A 24982-nucleotide genomic window follows, 5' to 3' on the forward strand; every position below is an offset into this window, starting at 1 on the left:
GAAAATGCCGCACGACCTATGGAAAGCAAGTGCTCAGGTACACATTACCTACATCACTCAATGAACTTGCCAGAGATGGTACGGACGTAGCTTTAATGACTTTGAATGAGTTACGCAATATGTATGTACAACTGTGATTGTTTCTTTTTGTCCAATGTACTACACATGTTTGTTACCTTGATTTGAAACTTAGCGAATTTTCAGTAGTTTTGATATGTACCGATTAAATATATCAATTACTAAGAATTGTAATATTGAAAAGTTCTTGTAGTTCTGATGTGTATGTATGGTTTTTCCTTTATTGATGCTTTTACGTACTTCCTTTGTGCTTTTTTTTCCTTTACGCGTTGCTTTCTACCTCTATTGTTGTAATTTCACACCACTGTATGCCATAGTCTGGTGCACGGATCTAGTCAAGCCTTTTCAGGCTTTTTGTCCGTGCACCAAACATCTGTCAGATGTTGAATAAAAACTGAATTGAATTCTCTCCATGTTTAAATTAGCGCTGTGTTTTAAAGACGATTTTACTCATTTTACGTCCAGACCTTGGTACCCACAATCTAATGGCCTAGCGGAAAAAGTGGTCCTGGTTGTCAAGCGTATAATGAAGAAATGTGCGCACGCACACCAAGACTTCTGGCTGGATCTGCTGGCCTACCGCTGTACGCCACTGGAGGACGGCCGATCGCCAGTGGAACTCCTGCAGGGCAGATGCCCGAGAGCTACTCTTCCTGATTTTTCTGCAGTGTCGACAACCGTCGGCACCAGCAGAAGAGCAGCAGAAAGCCCCTACCACCTTCGGCTAAAGGATCAGTCGTGAAGTTCGGAGACCAAACGTGGACACAGAAAGGGCAAGTCGTCGCAACTGCTGCGTCCAGCTCCTACAAAGTTCAAACCGAGGATCGACGGCTATTCAGGCGCAACAGGCGTCATCTTTTGCAAACCGATGAGAGCTGTGCGGTAGACGTCAGCGACAACAGTCCGTCCGAGTGTGAGCCAGATGACCTCGACTCATCAGCTCCAGACGTCTCACCAGCTGCCCCAGCACGATCATCAGGCTGCTCGCCTCGACAACAGTCCACCACGGACAGCGTAGCACCCGCATGTGCTGCGCGCCACGAGTCGCCAACTTCTCCAGGTTGGACACTGGGCCCACGAAGGTCTGCTCGTACAGTCAAGCCTCCGAAGAGACGTCATTACGATGCTGCTTTTAATCAAATGCCCTGAACTGTTATTTTCATTACCTTTTCATTACCAGGTGATGTATCGGAAATGCGCTGTGTTATCGTGAAGCGTTTTGACTGTGTTATCGCGATCCATGCGTTGATCACTGAGACTGCCCCTCCCCCACCACCCGTGTAAAGACGTGTTAAAAAATCCTGCCGTTCATCTTGTTCCCGTCAACATGTGTTTGCATCTGTCTTTTGTCAGACACGCGACACGTTACAAACACATCCAGCGAAGCTTTGCGTGCCCCCTGATTGAGGTTTCATAAAATGCGGCATGCCATTCCATCTGGACCAGCCGGCGCTGTCCGATTGCACAATGCTAAAGCCGCATCAAGCTCCTCTATCGTGAACGGTAGGTCCATGTGGGAGTCCAGTGAGTCCAGCAAGGCAGGCCTGTAGCCAGTGGGGGGGTCCCAGCCCCCCCTCCCCGAAATTTTTTGATACGTGGTGTTTTACTGAAAGTAAATAATGAAAATAGCTGTTTTTCTCAAATAGTCAAGGCTCTCAGCAAGTGCCCCCCCCCCCCCCCGAAAAAAATTCCTGGCTACGGGCCTGCAGCAAGGGCTCCTTGTGCAAGTAGTAAGGCCAGCAATCTTCCTGCGAAAATCTTCAGCTACTTCCATACCTCTTCGACGTTGGAAAAGTGCCAACGATTTTAATGCAAGTTCTTGTTAATGGATTGTACTTAGACCTCACACGGTTCGCCATATGCGAAACAGAGGTTCTTGGGGGGGTCTAGAGACTCGTAAACCTTCGCCCTCCGTTGAGACTCTAGTTTATCTAAACAACGCTGATTCTTTTCGTCAAGCGTCTGGCTGTCCTCAGATTATGAATGGATTTTGTGCGTCGGTACCTTCGTTCGGCATGTGGGCGAATCGCACGTAGTCGTTCCAACTCTATGCCAGTTTCGGAGTGCCTTGAGAAGCATGTCAGCGTGCGCATAACAGTCTGCGGTGCTTCCTTGATCACTTGCTCTAGGATAGAGGAGAGACCTCTGCGACAAGCATCTTGGATATTGGTGTTCAACGGATACCAATGAATTCTCCGGATTGAGCCTGAATAACAGCCAGCGAAGCGTTTGATCTTAAGGTAGCAGAAGATAGGATCATTTTCATGTGTCTCAATGCCTGACATGTGGCACAGCGACGTGACACAAACGCCAAGTTTAAGAAGTTGCTGCTTGTGATCGGACACGAACGAAGCCAGTCGCTGACCTGTTGCGTTAACATGTGCTTCCCTAGATTGGGGGGGGGGGGGGGGGAGGGCATGAATGTCTCCCGTAATAATCAATGGGCAAGGTTTAGTGTGAGCACGTCGTTGTGTCTTTTTCTATCAAATTGGGCTGAGCGAGATAAATATACACATACTAACGTAAATGTGAGGTGGTTCTTTTTCACAGTCAGGCAAACATACTAGTTGTCATCATGTGGTGGCATGGGTTGTATGAGGTAGGCATTTTGGAAACTTTTCAGCGCGAACGGGACGGAGCACAAAGAAGAGGACACAAGAGTAATATCGCGACGAATATCTAGGACCTTGCTGCTTTTATTCTAGGTTGAAGACGTCATTGATTCGTAGCCGGATCCCCTGATTGGGCTTGACAGCTTTGGTTCATAGATTATGATGATTGGAAAGCGTTTGGAAAATGCGTACTGGCGAAAATCAGAGCGCCGAGACCTAAGTCCTCTGGCATATCCCTGTATGATAGATGCTTGTCTGACCACTCTGCGGAATGATGGTTATCTGCCGTGACCGATCACGGAGGCAATGCAAAGCGACCATGACGTGTGAATACGTCATCATGTCACGTCACGCTATGCGACATCATAATGACGCTACATATTTTGGCGATCTGTGACGTCATGATGGCGTCATATGACGCCATCACGTGACGATTATTTTTGCATCACTCGTGTTGACGCCGCCGACGCGGGACGCCGACGGGCAATCTTCCCGTTTGATCAAGCCATAGAGCTTCATACAATAACCTAGAGAAGAAACTGGCGCTGCGATTGTTCAACCACCATGGGAATGATGGGAAGTACAGGCTTCGGCTTGGATTTCGTAAGCTAGCGAACTATCTACGGGTATTTTTCTACAGTTTCAGTTTCGTTCTTCGCGAGGTCTGGGCACTGGGGTGCGTTGCAAATCACTCAAGCAGTGCCTTTGTTGTTCAAAGGGGCTGAACACCGCTAGATCTCTTGGTTTGCTCCGACGCTGCAGCTTTACAGGTGGTATATAACAGTTTTAGCGAAGCGTCGTGCGCTCACCGCTGTGCATAGATGGTCCCATGCCAGTGCAGAAAATTGCACGGAGTTCCTGTTTTGTGATGAGCGATACTTGTCAAAACTCTTTCAAATCGACTGCAAAATGACGGCGAAGCTAAGCAGTGGCACCGTCAGATGATACGTTAAGGGTTTCTTACTCAATACAGTACTGTTATTCCCATTAATAGATAATGCGTACTTTCGAGGGAAAAACAAGTGTGTTTGTTTTCAAGTGTTGTAAAAATACAATTTATTATTTGGTAATGCCAAATCTAGAACACAATTGCAGAGCAATGCATACCCTGGTGGTTGAATTTGTCCAGGCTTCAGTTCCAACTCACCGTCACGCAAACTTTTTGTAATAAGTCACGTACAAAAGAATGAAGCAAGTTTAATTGAAAATAAGTTCATATCGCTTTGCTTTACACTCGGCAAACAAACGTCACGAATCTCAAGAACCTAATCCATCTGAAGCAAATCCGAAGCCTGTATTTCCCATCATTCCCATGGTGGTTGAAGCGCCGCTCAAGGAGCTCGCGCAGACACTAGCGCCAGATTCCCCTGTAAGTATTATTGTAAGAAACTCTATGGATGAAACTCCTAGGACTTTCGACGTTTTGCATTGCCTCCGTGATCGGCCCACAGATCACGCAGCCAATGCAAAGGGACCATGTCGTGTGAACACGACATCATGTGACATCACATTATGTCACGTCATCGTGATGTCATAATGAATTTACAAATTTAAGAGAGCTATGACGTCAGGATGACGTCATAGGTTGACGTCTTCACGTGACGATTATTTTTTGCGTCACTCGTCTTCACGCCGCGACGGTCAGTCTTCCCGTTTGAAGAGGCATCTGGCTTTCGCCTTCATAAGCTACGCGACGTTTGCTGGTGGACGTAAATAGCGAGAGAGTCAAATGCTGCGGCTATGTGCTCTGTTTATGTTGGCAATAACATTTTTCAGTCAAGCTTGTGTTCCCCTGACGCAAACACTGTGTGCTTAAAAGCCCAAATTTATTTGTGACACTCTGAAACTCACGTTGGGCCTCTCCAACCCCATGTATTTTCTTGGAGCCTCATTTATCAACGTGGGAAAGATGCCACCTTGTTGGCGTTAGACATGACACTGCTGCCAAAATTGCTGGGGTACTCGTCAAATATTCACCATCCTGTTTTGCGGCTGCTGGTTGCTGCAATAACTTCTATTTTATTCACCGCTATTTGAAGTTCACGTTAGTCCTAGTTCACAGCCGACGTTTGCAGAAGTCCGGCGAACGTTACTGTATTTTCTTTATTTTCCTTGACGTTGCATGCTACTACATGCTCGGTCTCGTAGACTACTTCTTCCACCAGCAATCTCGAAGTGGAGAAGCTTTGGTGTCTGAATTTGTTGATGACAGAGAGCGGCAAGTTAACTGCAATGCAAATGGACGATAATAAAGAAGCATTAAGGAGGACCGAACAAAACGAATGCACTGAATAAAGAAACAGAAGCAGCGGCATTTGCCCCCTGAGACGGCCGATCAGTACGCAGTGCAAGACAATATGTCAACTGACATTGAAGCGTACACGAATTTAGACCGAAAAAAAAAGAATTAATCGTCGGGACGGCACATCAGAAAGTTGCGCACCGAAGCCGTAGTTGTAACGAAATTGTTTTTAAACTGCTCTGATAGCGTCCACGCAACAGTAGTTGTTTGTGTACTCACAAATTCCCATATTTTGCGGCCTAAAGTTCACAGCGCAGTGCCGAAACGCGCTCGTAGTAAAAGCGAAACCATCAGCACGAACATACATGCAGACGCTCATACATGCACAGGCACAGTCAGTCGTCGCGAACCCGTGCGATCGCTGGCTTGAGGCTTCTTTCTCTAATGCACCGCTTGGTTATACAGACAGTCTACTCTAACGAGATATTTCACATAGTTTGCACTCAGCGACTGACTATGCCTCTTACGAAGAAGCCGGCTCAGGGGTCTTTATCGCGGTGATAGTGTAAAGCGGGCATTCCGTTTTCTGCAAAGAAACGGCGACTGTAAACTATCTTGTGCTTTCTGTTCTTCGAAAATTATTCTTTTGACAGGAAAGAATATATTTCTTTTCGAAAGTACCTGCAGAAATGTTCCGGAGGGCTTCCGCGAGGTGATTTTGTAGAGCGCCGACAGCAATACCTATGGGGCGCGCGCCGGCGGCATCCTGCCTAGCACGCAATCGAGGAGAGTCCGATAGAGGCGACTCCGTAACTCCTCGCCACCAATAGGCACCGGGGGGCCGTCGTTAGGCGCCAGTTGCGCCTCTCACGAAAAGCGCCCCAAGCGGCGGCAGGGACAGCACTGGCATGTGAAGCAGACGACGCGGAGCAGGCTGTGCTGCTTTCCGCCCGTATTCGAAGAGAAGCGCTGCGTTTCTTTTTGAAGAATTCGAAGCTGTGTGCTGTTGCGTTTGTCGCCCAGAGGCAAAAAGAGCGACATCAACAGTGTTCTTTTGAACAATGCACGAAGCGTTGGACAGTCGGACGTGTTCAGACAATTGGGCCCGTCGTCGGGCTTCAGAAAGACTCCCGCCCAGTCGTTTGTGGTCGTGGACGCGTTTAAGGGCCGCCAAGTCATCTAAAAAGAATGACACGTGTCCCTCTCATGTCCACACCGATGAGCGCCGTCGGAACATCAAACGAGTCAGCTACTTTGCGTGGTGCTGTGCTTGTAGGAGTTTGTTTTCGTTCGGAGGCGGACCAGAGGGGGCACGATTGCTCCTCCCTTTTGGGGCTGCAAACGAGACAGGCCCGATTGGCGACACAATGTAAAAGAAACATCCTTGCATTTTAACTGCAGAACTCGTTCTTCCTCACTGTTGTCTGGAGGGCTCTTGGCGGGAGGGCGAGTCCTGACAGCGCATGTGCACCCATGGCGCTGCCAGTTATTTTGCGCTGAAGTTTCAAAGGCTTGACCAGCTGGCGTACGCGTTTTCGTGCGTCTGCTCTAGAGAAGGGTCTCCGCTTGCACGAAGCAGGTCACGTGCACGACATCACGGAATATAAAGGCGAAAACGAGTGCAAATAGCGTTGCAAGTGCGCCCCGCAGACGAAGCTTAACCCTTTACTGCCGGTTGTCGCGAATTCGCGACATACCGAAAGACGCCGATTAAGTAACACACGAAACGTGTTGATGCCTTCACCGGCGGCTGTCACGTATTTGCGGCGAACGTAGCTTTCAGCACTAGACATCTAGCGCCATTGCATGTAAGGTATTGCAAGCTGGAACCCAGTGTTCTGTATCAGTTGCCGGAGAGCGCGAAGCACGTGCAACAGCTCTCACTACTTCGTTGTTTTCTGCCCAAGGGACGTAAGTTCTATCTCCTATAAAATGTTTTCGATGTGCACACGTACAAGAGATTGCACACGACATGTCACGTTGTTTTGAAGTACGTTATTTCCTGCACTATCCTCGCTTCTGTGGTATGTCGCGAATTCGCGACATCCGGCATTTGAGTCAGTCAGTGATGACTGCCTGTATGACAAGTTCATGATGGACTTCCGCTCATTTTATGGGAAAAAAAGGCTTCGCATGCGCTTGCCACCCGAAGATAAAAGTGACGGCAGCTGTCTCAATGACAGCGAAGACGACGATGTCGATCCTCATGCACAAGCATGAGTGTCTTCATCGAGCAGTGAGGATGAAGACGAAGATGTGGTAGACCAGCCAAGCTAGTGCCTCTCTGAAACATGCAGTGCGGTGGAAAAAAAAAGACTCAAGAACAGCGGGAAATGCCACACTGGAAAACCGCTCATCTTCAATGTGACACTGTCCGAGCTCCTATTGAATATTTCAAGGAATTTTTTATGACACCTTCACGGAACACATCGTTCAGCAGAGCAATCTGTTTGCAACGCAGAAAAATCCGAACAAAGGACTGGCTCTGTCTAGTGGTGAGCTAGATCTATTTCTCGGTGCCGTCACCTTCATGTCATTCTGTCGGCTCCCAAGAAGTCGGCTATACTGGGCGGCGGAGTATAGGGCACACATGGTGGCCCACACGATGTCACGTGATTGGTAGGGGGCAATAAAGTCAAACTTGCATTTAACAACAATGACGACGCCAGGTTACGCCGCCCTGAAGAGATCCGCTTCATTACGCCATACTTACGTTGCATTGAACATATTGAGCTACTATTGGCTTAAGTGCCGGTTGTCGCGAATTCGCGACATACCTAAAAGTATGCATTAAAGTTGCATTTTGGATAATACAACTGCTGATTTGTGTTAAGGCTGCTATTTAAAGCTGAAAAACGAAAAACAAATTTTTTTCTTCGGCGCTTTCATAATTCAGGCATTAAAGGGTTAACGCGATAAGTGACGATGCGGAGCTAGATGTACAGTGCTCGTCAAATGAAAGCCGAACACCGGCATCCCTTCGGACGGTATAGTGCGCGCCGTCCAGTTATCACCATTGACAGGCGCGCGCAGCCGGTTTGACCGCACTGCGCATATGGCGCCTGTCCATGGTGATAACTGGACAGCGCGCACTATACCGCTGCGAAGGCTTGCCGGTGTTCGCGTTTCATTTGACGAGCACTGTACGTAGCACGATTTCTATTTTTTTAAATGCGAAGCATTTCGTAGCGAACCCTAGGCACTTTGAGCGTTTCTATCTGGGTATCTGTTTATTTAGCCGCCTACGTCTGGGTGTTCTCGTGATCACCTCCTTAACTTGGTGTAGACCAAAATTGGCATGGGAGGGTAAGCGGATTTGACGAATATGACTGTCTCCTCATGACACGAATAAAGTGAAAATCCTGTCGCGTACGTCGTCAAACCCTTTCCTCCAGACACGTGTAGCACATACACGTTTACCACGGTCATCGGTGTACTGGTACGCGCCACAGGTGATTGACAGCTGATATCTACCCAGGAACGGCGAGGACATTGGTAAATAAAATACGAGAGCGTTAAGAAAAACCGACAACGTCAGCGTTGACCCGAAGAATGCAGAGAATAAAAATTAGGATCCCAGCAGGAATCGAACCCAATGATTCTGCGTGGCAGTCAGGTATTCTACCACAGAGCCACGCTTGGTCTAGAACCTACTTTGGAAAAACACCCTATGCAGGCGTAATGTCGGTGCAATGTCAGTTGTGGTCGTTGTGCTGGCTATCTGATTTTGATAGATTTACCAGCGCAAAAAAGACAGGACATTTAGGAAAGACACGCACACATAGCGCTACACTCACAACTGATTTATTACTTCGAACGCAGGGCCTTTTTGTAGGCACGCGTCGAAGCAACAGAAAGATAACATCGAGAAAAGAAACGGTGGGAACCACGTGACACTGCTTGCCGAAAAGACAATCTACCGACGGTAACCGCGCAGTCGAAAAATTCTTACGCTACAAAGTACGCCCCCGATATGAAAGAAGTGACACTATAATTGATCTTAAAACCAATCGGCAATCCAGAAAAGCCAGGGCAGCCACACAAGAAAGATAAAAAAGGTATAAAACGTTAAAAACTAAAATGAAAATATATGAAATGTGTAGAGCACATGGTAAAAACTATTGTGTAAAGGACAGGGTAAAAACTATTAAAAAGGTATGCGCCGTAGGTACCTGACTTCCTTATTTGAGAGGGAAATGGAAGGCCTGCTGACACATTTGTCACCCAGCCTCTCGATTTCGGCTGCCTCTAAAATCTCTCTAACAATTTGCTCGCTATGCCTGGCTAAGACAGTGCAACCCTCGAAATGCGGGGAGCAGCCGCAGTCTCGGCAGTGCATCGCTAAATGACTGCAGGCGACCGCTGACAGGTTCTGCTGGTGCTCTCTGAGGCGTACATTGAGGCACCTGCCCGTTTGTTCAACATAGTACTTGCCGCATGAGAGTGGCGTGGAGTACACAACTCCTTGCTCACACGACACGAAAGGACGGCGGTGCTTCGTTTCGCACACGTCCTTGTTCCCAGAGGGAGCGTTCACCGCTCGGCACAACCTGGAGAGCTTATCAGGGGCTGAAAATGCCACCCTGATGTCGCACCGCTGGGCTATCTTTTTCAGGTTGTGTGAACAACCTGTGCATGTACGGCACCACCACGGTCCTCTTCCCTTGAGTTGGCACCTGCTCCGGCACCCGGTCAGCACTTTTCACGCCTCTGAGCATGCTTTCCGCTACGGCTGATAGCACGTGGGAAGGGTACCCTGCCAAAGCCAGGCGCTCTGTGTGCTTAAGAAAGCTTGTGCCACTAGAGTGCCCGCACGACTTACGCAAGGCGTTTATGAAACAAGCCCTCACCAATGCCCTCTTTACAAGTTTGAAGTGCGCTGAGTCAAATGGCAACAAAGGTCTCCCTGTGCGTGGTTCATACGACCAACAGACATGTTTGGGCTCCAGGTTTAGCTTGAGGTCCAAAAAGCGGATGCACGAATCTTGTGGCACTTCACACGCCACCACAAGATGTGCTAGACATTCATGGAAAATGGTCAGCACATCATTAAGCACTGGTTCAAATTGTGTATGATCTGTAACCAACAGAACCAGATAATCGTCTACAAATCTAAACACTCGTGCGACCTTTGTCTCCTGTAACCGCTCGTGCAACACTCTATCTAGACTGGCTAAATACAAGTCGCTGAGGACAGGCGCTACTGACGACCCTATACATACACCAGTCCGCTGTAAAAACAAAACATCCGAACATTTTGAGAAGGTTGACTTGATATAAAACTCCAGCAGGTTCCAGAAAACCAACACTGGAAACACCCGTTTCATTCTGAAAGGCTATAGCGCCATAGCTATCAATGCTGCTTTCGATACATCCTAGCAGTTGTTCGTGGGGCAATGAATAATAGAGGTCCTTAACATCAAATGAACAGGCCAGGTATCCTTTCGCACTATTTTCTTTCAAATAAGCAATCACTTGTTCAGAATTTCTAATTATGAAGGGGTCATCTACTTCAAGAAGATTTAACTTGCTTTGCAAGAACCTAGCTACTTCTTTTTGCCACGTTCCATTTTCGGACACAATTACGCGTAATGGGCAATCTATCTTGTGTGTCTTGGCACTGAAAAATATCTCTAAGCTAAGGCCCTTCTTAGAATCTACAGATTTAAATAACTGCTCTAGATTTAACTCATTACACAGCCTTTTTGCTTCCGCTTTTACCTTCTTTAGGTTAACATTGACCTGACGCGCAAAGGATGATCCAATAGCTTCATCTGTCTTTACCGCTAGTAAGTCCTTTGGTAGCACTAAAAATCCTCCTTTCTTGTCGGCGTAGCAAGGCTAGTGCGTTACTCCTAAGAAACGAAACAGCCTTTTTTACAGGGACATTACTAGCTACCTGCTCGTACACATGTAAAAAATCCACCCCTTCCGAAACACACCGGTCACTTTCAGTCTCTGGAAGCACCTTCGAAATGTTTCTTACAATGCCCAGTAGCTCAGCCCTGGACTTCCTTGGCTCCACCGCGAATTTGGGACCTCGTCCTAGAACGACTTGCACTGCCTGCGGTAGAATTACCTCTCCGAGGGTGCGGACTGGGTTGCGCCGGGGGGGTGGCTTCTTAGGCGTTGAAGCTCGAAGCTGGCTTAGCGTCTGCATCCACAGAACCTCTGTCGCAGAGTTCGCCAAAGACGAGTAGTTTCGCCAAGCTTTGCTCACAGCGGGAGGAGATTGGAGATTGGCACCCATGTACTCTCAGGAAGAGGCAATTCTTGTAAAACCGGGCCTGACGGTTCCACTCGGCCTGCAGGATCTTGCACATGCGGACACCGTGGTTGTGTGAAGGGGCTAATTGTCCAAACAACTGTAGAACTTCTGCGGGAAGCTGCTTCATGCGAAGGTGGAAGGCTAGACTGCGTGCTCGGCATACGGCCACGGCGATGAACGAAATGATGAGACAAGGATCAACAAGAAAACAGTTAAAAGGGCCCTGTGTACTAGAAATAAACTTTGCTAAAATGGCTGCTTGGGCGGGTTGGTCCATGATTAAGATAGATTTACCAGCGCAAAAAAGACAGGACATTAGGAAGGACACACACACATAGCGCTGCACTCAAAACTGATTTGTTACTTCGAACGCAGGGCCTTTTTGTAGGCACGCGTCGAAGCAACAGAAAGATAACATCGAGAAAAGAAACGGTGGGAACCACGTGACACTGCTTGCCGAAAAGACAATCTACCGACGGTAACCGCGCAGTCGAAAAATTCTTACGCTACAAAGTACGCCGCCGATATGAAAGAAGTGACACTATAATTGATCTTAAAACCAACCGGCAATCCATAAAAGCCAGGGCAGCCACACAAGAAAGTTAAAAAAGGTATACCTTTTTAATAGTTTTTACCCTATCCTTTACACAATAGTTTTTACCATGCGTTCTACACATTTCTTATAGTTTCATTTTAGTTTTTAACGTTTTATACCTTTTTTATCTTTCTTGTGTGGCTGCCCTGGCTTTTCTGGATTGCCGGTTGGTTTTAAGATCAATTATAGTGTCACTTCTTTCATATCGGCGGCGTACTTTGTAGCGTAAGAATTTTTCGACTGCGCGGTTACCGTCGGTAGATTGTCTTTTCGGCAAGCAGTGTCACGTGGTTCCCACCGTTTCTTTTCTCGATGTTATCTTTCTGTTGCTTCGACGCGTGCCTACAAAAGGGCCTGCGTTCGAAGTAATAAATCAGTTGTGAGTGCAGCGCTATGTGTGTGTGTCCTTCCTAAATGTCCTGTCTTTTTTTTGCGCTGGTAAATATATCTTAATCATGAACCAACTCGCCCAAGCAGCCGTTTTAGCTATCTGATTTTATAAAGCAATAAACACTACATATGTACTCCTATGATACAGGCGTCATGTCTGGTTAACGTCTGCGGTTCCAGTGCTTGCTCTGCTTTTATATCAATGTAATAAACGTTACATTTGTATTCCTATATGATTCACCGTTCCTATATGATTCAGCGTTTCTGGACCCCGGAGGATACGCTAACGAAAGTTACGTATGATGTTCACATCATCGCACCGTAAAGTGCACTTCACTGCGGTAATACAGACGCATGTGCTGTAACGTAAGTGCTGACGTCACGTCAGACCGTAAGTTACCCTTCGAACGCCAGTATAGTCGACGTGGCTGGTAAGACTACAATGTGTACACATCTACTACACTTATAAAAACACGTCGATCCACCTCGTAACGCTTGGCTCAAAACAACAAAAAAAAGGATCATAGAACTACTCGCTGAGTGCTTCGCAAGAAACCGATTTCCACAAGACGGGGGATCTGCACTTTGTTATTCCGTCTACACGTTGCCTCCCAACATTTGATACCCTGCGTCTCCTATTCGATTTTTGGCTTTCTTTACGCGATGCTTGGCCGATTGCACATGTTGTTTCTCCGTTGTACTTCTCGCACACTCCTGTTCCCGTTTTGTTTTCCTTTTCTCTTCGATGCTTCGCCGATCCTAATATTTAAACGGCTATCTTCAGTTTTTGTATTTCGTGTAGCTTGACGCAACAAGGGCCGTCGCTGGCGGCTGGTGCGCGAACAAGGCCGTCGGCGATTGCAGACGGGAACCGATGGAACTGGATGTACTCCCCAGCTTTAACCATGTTTGCATAGCCGTTTGTGCAGCCTATGGTGCAGCCTGTCTGCTCGGGCTTGGTTCCCCGAGGCATTTCGGAAGCGCAGGATACAAGCGACGAGAGCACAATGAAGCGCAGCCAACATCCAGCACCGTGTGCGCGCAGCAAGCGCCTGCTCCTTTCCGGCACCCACATGCCTATAGTTCCGCGCTTTCACCGAAAGAGGCGCCACCAGTCCAAACTTGCCCCTCGGCCGGTGCCTATGCTAACGCGGTTTCTGCGATGAACGCTGAACTACCAGCTCGCAAGGAGTGAGAACGCGCCCTCCCCCGCGAGAGACAACGTCGACGCAGGCAGCGTCTGCTAGCGAGTTTCTTGACTGAAAAAAAAAAAAAAAACGATTGCTCGCGCTGCACAACTGTTCATGAGCCACCGCGTATATATAGGCACTGAATCTTGACCTGCAATGTTGTGCCGGCGGGAGATTTGTGCGTAGTTGAACAATAAAGATTCTCAGCGTGCACGTTGAATAAAAGCGGACTGCGGGTCTCTGTGTCCAATCTCTCTCCTGTCTCTCTCCTGTCTCTCAGTGCCCATTAGCAGTGATTTTCCTGTGGGAAACACCGGCGCACGCTGCATGCTTCGCTCCTCCACAGGTTTCACATTAGTGAAGCTCAAATACCCTTCCCTACTTGCTTCGCCCCTCCCCAAGTTTTTTGATCCGTGGACAGGTTTTAGAGACAGCGTCACGAGGGTCATCACTATTCTCGCACTTAAGATCTTTTACAAGACATGCATATCTAGTTTGCGGCTCAGCGCAACGGGGGCATACAGTGCTGCTCGTGCACACACAATTGACATGGCCAATCTTCTAGCAGGCATGGCATGGTGAGGTTGGCGGACATATGGTCGAACAGGATGTCGGAAGTTTCCGATCTTGACAAGCGATGGTATGGAGTCAGCTTTGAAGATCACCTTTACGTAGACATTTCGCCGTCGTGGGCGGCGGGAAAAACCCGTCGAGGGTGTCCATAAAATTGATATCACAATAAAGGTTATGCGGAGAAGCACGCGTCGCACTGTGTGGTTCCTTACGATTGTATTCAGCACCACCTTACCTCAAGCTTTACTCGCGAAGGCTTACGAGAAGCTTATCTTTTTTACTCTTGACTACATAGGAAGTGAAATACCACGAGCGCGTGTAGCTTTTCATCACGACGTATGCACTGAAAGAATGGTTATGGTGACAAGGGTGATTCTATAGCCGCCAAAATGCGAGAACATCGCTGTATGGTGTGTCGTAACGGTGAAACTGTTGAATGGGGCTTGGGTGCCATAGAATATAGAATATAAAGGTTGTGTTTTTGTCTCACCGACTACGTATTCTCCCCTTTCTGTCCTGCCTAAATGCGTACTTAGCGAAAACTGAAACAAGACAGTACAGAGTAAACTCTTATGCCAAATATGCAACAGACCAAACTTATTTCGCATCAGGATGAGCCGGATAAAGGCCGCGACAATTCTTAAAGCGCCAGTGTAGTGGGTAACGAATGGTGTTGGAAAAATGTTGCAGTGGCTTAGCTCGGCTAGGCCAGGATAACGTAGTGTTAGCAAAGGTTCAGCTGATTATACTTAGCTTTCCTGATTGTCTAGGATTAGCTTGATTATCATGCTTACTGCTGCTCCAATGACACACCCACGGTATACGTATTATGTGGCCCATGTATATTTATTTTGCCAGGCAACTATTTCGGGATCCGATTAGTTGAGCTTCTGCGCCGTTTAGCAGCATTTGCGCTCTCCTTCTCCATGGCTATACCTCACCGGCAAACGCCAGCCAGAGGCGCTATCAAGCGGCTCCAGCACAGTGTCAGACGGCGACTGCACAGCCAAAGCGAATAGCTGCGCGCACGCCGGCGCCAGTACGCCTGCTAGGGCTACGACGTCACTCCTCTGGGAAGCGCAGACCGGCGGCGGCGAGTCACGCGCGGCGGCGGCGGAGTGCGCGGGAGGTGCCGGCTCCGCTGCGCCAGCTGTGTGACATCACGACATCACTGATACTCGCGCATGCGCAGCACGGCTTTTCAGGAGGCACGCGAACCTGGCTCGGCTAGGCCAGTGTAGCTAACGCTACAAAAGTGTATTGATTATTCAGGAGTAGTAATGTAGATGCGCTGAGTGAAGCACAAACGAGAAACGTAACAAGGGACTGGAATAGTGGTTACGTTTCTCGTTTGTGCTTTACTCAGCGCATCTACATTACTATGCCGTACCACCTAGCCCAAATTGAAGCTTTGCTAAAGATTATTCAGGAAAAGGGGTAAAATGGGAAAGAGCGAGTAGGTGGGTCCCAGGGGCGTAGCCAGAAATTTTTTTCGGGGGGGGGGGGGTTCAACCATACATTATGTATGTTCGTGCGTGTGTTTGTATGCGTGCATGTATATATGTGCAAGCAAAACTGAAAAATTTCGGGGGGGGGGGGGGTTGAACCCCCCCCAACCCCCCCTTGGCTACGCCCCTGGTGGGTCCCTATTCGAGGACTCCAGTGATCCTTGCTACATTCTCCGCCTGATCCAAAAGGCCTCTTGAACCCCCAGCCCTGGCCGAGCGAGGTGGATTTCTCACGGCTCTCTAGAGTAGGTACGTAACATAGGCGAGTTTGCCTCCTGTGGTCTTGCTGCGCATTCCCGTGTCACGTGTGGCAGTGACGGCCATGCACCACACCATGGACAAGCACCGCCATGTAATGTGACAGTGCGAGATTCACAGCGCAACGAGAAGCCAAGGATGCAATGAACTTACTATGAACGCCATAGTACACAGGACGTATTTATTCCCGTAGCCATTTCGAATACGCGAACTCAAATAACTCTTCAATAAAGCACTTCACCATATTTACTTCTCGTGGTACCGCTACATCTTGTTGAAAGAAAAAAAATGGCCGCGTATCTGCTTGCTTCGCTGTAAATGTCGTCGAAAGACGATAGAGGAGCGCTTCGTTAGATTTACTGTATATGCTACCTTTGGGTAGCAGGGTTGCGCATAGGTCTGGCTAGCAACCATGGCTATGTCGCGAAGACTCACTCCGTTTTTGCAGGCGACATAACTACCGAGTCACCGGTCGACATGTTTGGCGTGTCGAAGACCGGTGATTTACTTTAATATGGATGACTAGTGTCAATCCAGTTCGCTGCAGCGGCGCCATCGAGAGATACAAAACTTGGCCCCAGCGTCCGTCAGCTTCTCCGCAACGGATGGTTGCTAGCGGCGTTTCGAAGACAGATGCGCAACTCTGCTACCTAAAGGTAGCATATGCAGTAACTCTACGCTGCGTGAGATATGGGCGCTCTCTGGCAATACGTCGGGAAACGAGCTTGTGCTAGATATGAGCGCCGGTGCTAATATCGCCGGCGGCGGCGCGCCGATGTTTCCACCTCCGGCGGCGGCGTGTGAACGGTGCGGGGTTGATCGGATCGGCGGCGGCGTGGCGCGTGGGGGAGAGGGGGGGGGGGGGCGTAGATTCAAGGGATGGTAATGAGAAAATGTTTTCCCTTGAATTTTGGAAAAAAATCTGTTTCACCGAAAGGGCAAAGCAGTGAATGCGATAGCAACATGTAATGTTATACGAAATAAGGCTAGCAGCGAACTCTTTTTGGTCCGATCTCGCGTAAGCCTACAAAACGCTGGTGTATGGGAACACGACCGCTGCCGGGAGAGAAGTGGTTATCAGTCGACACAGCACGAAGCGGTGAAATCACAGCGCGTCGAAGGGTATACGGGCCGTTTGCTGATGTCTGCCGACACAGCGACTGCGCCCTTAGAGTCGATGTTTACAGTTGCTGCTTGTGTCACGCGCCCCCCTCCCCCCCCCCATTACCCTGGCGTCCGTTCATGCTCCTTCGCCCAACGGGCGGGGCGTTTCCTTTGTGGTTAAAGAACAATTGTCAGCAGGCCTTGCACGCGGGTTGATGTTATTGCATGCGCCCTCCGTGCGAGAGAGAAGGTCAGCTTGTTTCATCTCTGCTTTTATAGTCACGGGTTGGTACAACATACGATGCGCGCAGCGTTGTTGTCGATTTGGACTTTATACGGAACAGTACGGCGACGGTTAAAAAAATATGTACAGAATGTCCATATAATTGTTATCGCAATAAGAAAAAATACACAAAAATTGTGGAAGAGGGCTCGCCTTTCTTCTAGAAGGCTGCATCGTCTCCGCTGTAAAGGGTTCGTCCGTTGGAAGAGTAAATTAATCCGACGCCTTTTCCATTGGCTTCGTTCTCGTGTTCACTACGCTTCTGAGGCGATATCTCATCGCCACATATTTCTTCATGAAGCACGCGTATACGCGTGCTTTATGAAGCGCGCACATACAGCAGGAGTGACATTGTATACATTGTCAGCACGAAGCGTCGAGCCTATAAGGATTTCGCGCTTGTCGGCTACACCCTGTTATCTCCGCATGCGCAGTCGGACACGCACAAAATGGAGCGAAATCACTTGATTGCGAAGGATATATAGTCACTCGAGACAACGATGGAAGGGTGGCAACTCCATGGCAAAGCAGGGTGGGAGGCAATTCATAACTGATATTACTCGTATATTGGACAATCGAGAGTGCGTACCGTAACGATGTCACGTGAATCACTGTTGTAACGCCACAAAGTGTGCCAGAAAGGCGAGAAACGCCACGAATAACGCGCTCAATTCTGTATTTTCAGAGCTTGTTTTGGGGCCCTTTAAAAAGACAGGGGGTGCAGAGAGGGACACATGATGGTAGTAAAGACACCACAAACGCCGCTACCTACTGAAAAATCGCACAGCTGCGGAAAAGAAGGTAGACACGAATACTTATCTGCACATTCTCAGGCAAGAGGCGATACCTATCAATCAGGTGCGTGTGGGGGCCTACGTGAGAGATAACTCTAAAAAGAGACAGGGCGTGCAAACACGGACACAAGAAAGAGATCAGGACACCACAAACGCCGACTAACAACTGAAGAGACGCACAACGGCTGAAAAGAAAGAAGGCACGAAAACTTATCTGCGCATGCCCATGCAACCGGCGAACCTATCAATCCGGCACGCGTGGCGGTCTACGTGGAAGATAACTGTTAAGGCATTTGATTTCATCTTTATGCAAGTTGATCGACGGTTGGCTCACGCATGCGCTACCACTATTCTCGATATGCCATGCTAAAGCTATCACTCACAAAATGAGTGATAGCTTTAGCGCACAGGTTACGCGTCTTTTAGATGTAGGGTATCCTCGTGATGCAGTGGCCACGGTCGCTGAGCGTTTAAAGAAGTCTATTGTGTTAAGTCCGAGCATGGTTGCAGAAAGCGATAGGAAGAAACGTGTCGTAGGTATTGCGTACATTCATTGCATATCTCACAGGCTAAAGAAAGTAGGAAGTAGATACGGCGTTAATGTTGTTTTCACGGCTGCCAATAAGCTAGGTAAGATTTGTGCCGCTGTGCAGAGGAAGAATGAGCGAGTAAAAGACAAGAAGCGGACCGATAATTGTTTCGTAAAACACACCAACAAATTCACTGATTGCCGTTAGACATTTTGACCGCACAAAAAAGACGACGAGGACAGAGGGAGATACGACGACACGGGCGGTCGTCCTCGTCGTCCTCGTCGTCTTTTTTGTGCGGTCAAAATGTCTAACAGTAAGCACCAACTAGGCCAAACGCAAGTTCTCCTGAATCACTGATTGCCGTACGAGTGTGGTGTATAAGGTCCCTTTCAGCTGCGGCCGCTGCTACGTAAGACAGACGGGCCGATGCATTAACCAGAGATTGTTGGAACATAAGAGATCGCTAACAGGAGGCTCACCTTCTAATCTATCTTTACATTGTCGAGATGGTAAGTGCACGCCGAAATTCGATGAATGCGCAGTGTTGTACCGGCATAGAAATGAAGAAACGCGCCTGATGATTGAAGCATGGCATATCGAGAATAGTGGTAGCGCATGCGTGAGCCAACCGTCGATTAACTTGCATAAAGATGAAATCAAATGCCTTAACAGTTATCTTCCACGTAGACCGCCACGCGTGCCGGATTGATAGGTTCGCCGGTTGCATGGGCATGCGCAGATAAGTTTTCGTGCCTTCTTTCTTTTCAGCCGTTGTGCGTCTCTTCAGTTGTTAGTCGGCGTTTGTGGTGTCCTGATCTCTTTCTTGTGTCCGTGTTTGCACGCCCTGTCTCTTTTTAGAATGAATACGTACCAACTAGCTCAGCTCTCTGTTATTCTGAAAGATAACTGTTAACTTTCTTGACTTCTCTCTTGTGCCCACGTTTGCACTTCCTGTGTTTTTAATATGAATTTCTACCAACTAGCTCTCTGTTATTCCAATTTTTTCATTGCCTTTCCTTCTATACTTATTTATCGATTTACTCGTATAAATATGAAAGTAAGAAAGTGTACCAACGCACTGATATATATTACTTATCTTATTTACCTACGCAGAGTGTACTAGGTTCAAGACTCCACGAAAGTGCGACACAGCGAGTTGCGTCGTCGCTTTTAAGGCTGGAGGACGCCGCAGAGTTGAGATGCCGGCAATACTCGTGAGACTTCTGAAGGAGAGAAAGGTGCAACTTCCGGAGAGCTATTCTCGATGTGTCCGTCTAAAGGAGATGTCCAGAGTCCATTTCGCCAGAGAGCATTCCGTTACTAGAAAAAGCGCTGAGCCGTGATGTCACCTCGCTCTTGACCACGTCGAGGCACCAACCCACCAGCACCTTCCCACCGTAAGAAGAAAGTGGATAAAATGTACAGAAATAGGAACTTGTGAAGTCTGAACTTGCATATCAATGTGTCCCAGATGTTTGTGAACGAGGCACGGAATGCGTATTGACCTTCACAGGTGCGTTACTCGGGCGGCCGCATTAAACCCAATTCGATGGCTAGTGCGATTAGAGTATACACTCTTACCACGGTAACGTATAAATATAACGATAAAAGTGAGTAACGGATAAAATAACAGTTACATCGTTCGTATTTTTGATGTTTTCATTATTTCCGTCTCGTTCTATCGGTTACATTGCCGAAACATACTGCGAATGGATGCGTTTATCGGTTACCTTGGAAGTTTATCCGTTACCCCGGCATGTAACTTATATATTGTAACCCATGCGTAACGCATACACTTTTTTGGTAACTTATAACCGAGATTCCAAGGATACCTAACTAATGGAGTGGAAGTTCGCAAATTACACATGAGCAAAGTGCAGGCTAAGTTGCCTTCGTGCCCCCCGCATGGTTAGTCTGCCTAATAAGAACGTGCACATTACTGAGTTACAAATTATGCCTCAAGGCGCCTCACTCGAGGAATAAGCAGGATGCCATACCGGAACTCGCCCGCAGGCAAATGTTGTGCGACAATAACGACGAATATTGCAAGACTTACAATAACCGACTTCTAGAGTATCACAAAACCAGCGTTCTTCTCACACCTGTGCCCTTGTATATCCGTATGAGAAGGCGAAAGCCATCTTTTTCTTCTCCGTCAATGTATTCATTCTCCCCCGTCCGCCTGCGAAAGTTTTATGCACCTAAAGTGGTTTTGGACTGCCTCCAGGACAGGATACATTGCAAGCTGTCTGCACCTCCATGATCGGCTCACTTTTTGCTAAGCGATGACGTAAAGACGTCATCACGTACCGTGATATTGTGTGACGTGGTGGGGACGTTATAGTGGCGCAAGGGATGTTCATCGGCGTCCCTGCCGAACGTGGTCTGCATCCTACAAGGACGCTTCGAAGGGAATGTGTGCCTCACAGCCCAAACAACGCAACCCTATTCACTTCGACCGCATCGCAGTTTTCATTGACGTCACTTTGTTAGCCATCTTGCAGCACAACCTGGTTGAAACGCCGTGTAAGACGCGTGGAGTGAGAAACTGTGACATTACATTAATGCCGGAGTGTTTCCCTTGACGCAGCTGGCGAACAGAAGAAAGCGGGAGAGCACAAAATACCACAGGGGCAGAACGACTGTGCGTCGTCCCCTACACTGACACTCTCTAATGAGATAAAAGTCACGGTGGCAGAGAACCTATCTGTGACGTCACATGAAAACTATGTATAGGACTTCCACACACCGCGCCTCACCCCCAAGCAAGCCCGGAACCGGCTCTTCGGCCCACTCGAATTGAGTAACTGTATATACAGCAACTCTGCACTCAAAATGCTTCTATAACACTCAAGCGGGGCTGAGCGTAAGCGACACTCGGCTAAAAATATCTATTATTTAAACAAACTCGGTTACGGCGCGAGCAAGCTTCTGAACAAACTGGAATGACATAAAATGTACAGAAAAAACATCTGCAATACGTCATTCGTTGCTATATTGTACATTGACACTGGTGGCCCAACGCGCCAATTCTCGCCAGCGCGGTGTTGGTACACCGAAAAGCCACATACTGCCGCTCCATTGCCGAGGTGACTTGTGGATTGATGAAATAGGCAGTGGTCTGAAGCAACAATGATCTCTTTCGCCACGCTTCAATAAAAAATGATAGCTTTCAATGCAGCATAACTCTTGCTAAGAGCGAACTCTGGTCACAAACTTTCGTTTTATTTTACTCACAATGGACGTGGTCTTGTTTAAGTGCGAGTAGCCGGATCCGAAAGTTTGAATCATGCTTCGGGGCAGAAGCAGCGGCCATGTTTCTATGGTATCTCTAGATTCTTGTTGCAGCGCTGCGTGTCGGGAAGGCGTTACGTAGATGGCGTCGTGATCGGTGCATGGTGTTGGCCGTGTGTGTTACCTCGCGTCGCCGGCTTCGCGCCAAATTTATACCATTATTCCCGATGGACGCGCTTCCGAACATATCAGCGTTGAACGTGGACTTGTTTGGAATAGCGCGCGGCCGCTGCAAAGAAGTGGGTTGTGACTGTGAACGCTACACTGTGCTCGCTTCAGCTAACGTACGGTGTGACTACTGTGATCATTGCCCCGGATCGCATGGAAGATTAGACGAACTTGGTAAGTGGTTCTTTTTCATTGTTCTGTTTTCTCTGTTTTCGGTATAGATAAACGAAAGTGCTCTCACCCGCACCTGTCGAGATTTAACGGCTGCCAGGAAAGAAAAGGAGGCTTCAGCTGTGTCCATTGGGGGAATTCGTCGCGAACGATGCCTGGCAAGGCTTTCGCCAGTTCTTTGGCGCTTTATGCGTTTGCTTTGGCCACTCCGGCTTTGTGTTCGTCGTCAGCTTCGGCAGTGCCCTTGTCATGACGTTTGTTGACATTATAACCGCGCTTGGCATTGTTTGCAGTTATTCTCAATGCGTTCTATTTTTCGAGCTTTTATGCCGGCAACAGTAATAGTGTCAGCAACACGTGCTCCTTTGCAAGCACTTAGAGAAGCTACGGTGCACTGTTTGTCTATGACGTTTGTCTTCAACACTGTTTGTTTTGTATGTTTGTCTGTTTGTTTGACTGTCTTCAACGGCGACGGCGGGGTGCCGGCCTAAGGAGCTTCGCTACTGATAATTTGAGTTTTTGACAGCGTCTATGGGAGCACCTACGGCTGGAAATGCTTTCTCTAATGTGCTGGAGAACTCCGGACAGGCCGGTACCTTTAGTAATCGTGAATACGTAAAGCCAGCATTGTTTAAAATAAGTACTTACATATATAAGTAGAATAGCTGTTTTCTGTGTTTTAGTTTTACGGTATCCGCTGTACTAGGCAAGCGTAACGCCTTTCGTGTCGAGTATTCTTTCTAGAGGCTGGTTTCAGTTCCCCGAGCAATTAACGAAAAAGAACCTGTGATGTGACGCTCCGGGCATCGCTAGCAACCTGATTGTTGTAAATTTTAAGCAAGCGCTGAACAGCACCCATTGATTGGCAAATTACAAGAACCTTATGTTTTATTTTTTTAGCTGTGGGCCATGTTTTGATGGGATAATTTGAATCCGCCCCTTCACTGGGCGTGACTGACGGATGCCAGTGGCGCTCTCTGCGCATTTAGTTTCACTTTACAGGCGGGCTTTACAAAAAAAAAATCTGTGAGATTTAGCAAAAAAATCGAAAATATTTGGTGTAGTTCAAAAGATCCATCGTCGAATTTTCCGACCGCTGTGCCGGCGATATCGAAACTGAGTGAACAGAGTGCGTCGGAAGGGCGGTCCGTGTACTGCGTCACACCGAATCTTCCCTTTACGTACTTTCATGATGGCGCGCCGCGTGAGGACTTTGCCGCGGGAAAGACGGCGTGTCATTTGAGGGGAACGAGCCAAGCAACGGTCCTTCGCGCGTGAAGTGCGATGCTTGTCGCCTTCTTTTTAATTTTGACTTTGTCTTTCTTTGTAATTTTAGCTTTGACGCTCATCGCTGTCTCTGTCATTTGCGATCCTCGACCCGCAACAACACTGCTTAGCATGACGTGAGCTGTAGCGTTGAGGGGAACGCTGGCAGCGTTATCATGACCACTTTAATATCACAAAGAATGCGACAAGCACTGCACACCACGCGCGATGGACCATCAGTCGGCTTGCTCTCCTCAGATGACACACTGTTTTTCACGCGGCGAGGTCCTCGCGTGGCGCACCATCATTCAGATCACGTCGAGGTAAGTTCCGGCGTGCCGCAGCACCTTCCGGCGCACCAGGTGTGCTCTGCAGTTGCGGCATCGCCGGCACCGCGATCTGGAAATTCGACGAATTTTTGAATCAAATCTGCAAAAGGTGTTCATTAAAAATGAGCCACTATAACAAATGTCAGCTTTAATGGCGACCAATGTCGAATAGTTCTTAGCGAATCAGCTGATAAACTTAATGAACATTAGTGTTCACATCTGTACAGCTGATTTTTATGACGCCTAACATTAATTTAAGGCTGTTTTCATGGGAGTGATGGTTCTCAGTGTCCTAAATTGCTTTGTTGCAGTTGTGCATCGAGGTGGAACTTCGGTTCAATGCCAACATAGCAAGACTCGAGAGCGAACTCAATGAAGGGGTAGACGTTTTCTCTGAAAAGAAAGAACGTGTCTGCACACTGGTGGATGTTATGAAGCACATACAAGGCAAAGTTGGGCACAGTCTGATAAATGAGGTATGTGGACACCCTCTTCAACACTAATAGTTTGCGGCTTGAGCCCCCTCGTAGATACGCAAAAAGGATTCCTTGTGCCTCTGAAAAACCTGTTTAAAATTTTTGTATCTTACACCACAACACTCCCACTTGTGGTATGTTGTAGCACTGAATATATGGTTTGCTAGTGCCAGCATTAATAGCTCGCTGTTCTCATTTTGCCCTATTGGCACGTATCTTCATTTTATTCTGTGGGCAAGCGCATGCATACCATACTCCGCACCACCAACGAACTTTAGTTAGTAGTTTATGTAGTCTTTAATTTCTTTTTGTAGGCGGAATGGCCTGGTGATGAACTTCAAATATCAGCGCCTCACATTTGCTGCACTCCTGAATAAGTCTGCGTTTTTGCTGGCAGCCAAGCCGAAGTCATCTCTGTCTCCACATCTGGATTACCGCGGGCACTTATTTTTTTTTTTTGTCTTTTGGTGTATTATATAAATAACTTACAGTATCCATTTGCGTATTCCCAGATGCTTGCTCTTGTGCAGACAATTGCATTGCCAAGAGATAGGCCACCAAAAAGTGTGGTTTGTGGACGCCTGAAATGTTTTTTGGCCTTTCTAAAGCAGAAAAATGTAATTTAAGCTGCAGCACTTTTCTCTGATATCTGTGTTTATGTAGTAATGCAGCTGCGTTACTTTATGTAGCTGTATTTGTGACATCTTTTGTGTCTCATATTTTGTGTCTTTCATAGCTGTAGGGCTCTGACACTACTCGACGTGTCACCCTGTTTGAGATATTACATCTTGCAAAGAAGAGATGTTTAAATAAAGAATTTCGTACCTGACAGTGCTTTTTTGAGAAAATT

The 24982-nt window shown here is 47.8% G+C and overlaps 1 protein-coding gene across 1 annotated transcript in view; it reads right to left on the reverse strand.

Annotated features, from left to right (window-relative positions):
- Nucleotides 1–568: 568 nt before the first annotated feature.
- Nucleotides 569–24982, reverse strand: part of LOC119398540 (juvenile hormone acid O-methyltransferase) — a 44624-nt gene continuing 20210 nt past the window's right edge. The window contains exons 4-5 of the mRNA XM_037665382.2: nt 1034–1162; nt 569–700 (exon numbers count right to left, since the gene is read on the reverse strand). Coding sequence (XP_037521310.2) covers nt 569–700; nt 1034–1162 — 261 coding nt within the window. The remainder of the gene's footprint in view (nt 701–1033; nt 1163–24982) is intronic.

The sequence above is a fragment of the Rhipicephalus sanguineus genome, chromosome 7 (assembly GCF_013339695.2).
Source record: "Rhipicephalus sanguineus isolate Rsan-2018 chromosome 7, BIME_Rsan_1.4, whole genome shotgun sequence".
NCBI classification, from domain to species: domain Eukaryota; kingdom Metazoa; phylum Arthropoda; class Arachnida; order Ixodida; family Ixodidae; genus Rhipicephalus; species Rhipicephalus sanguineus.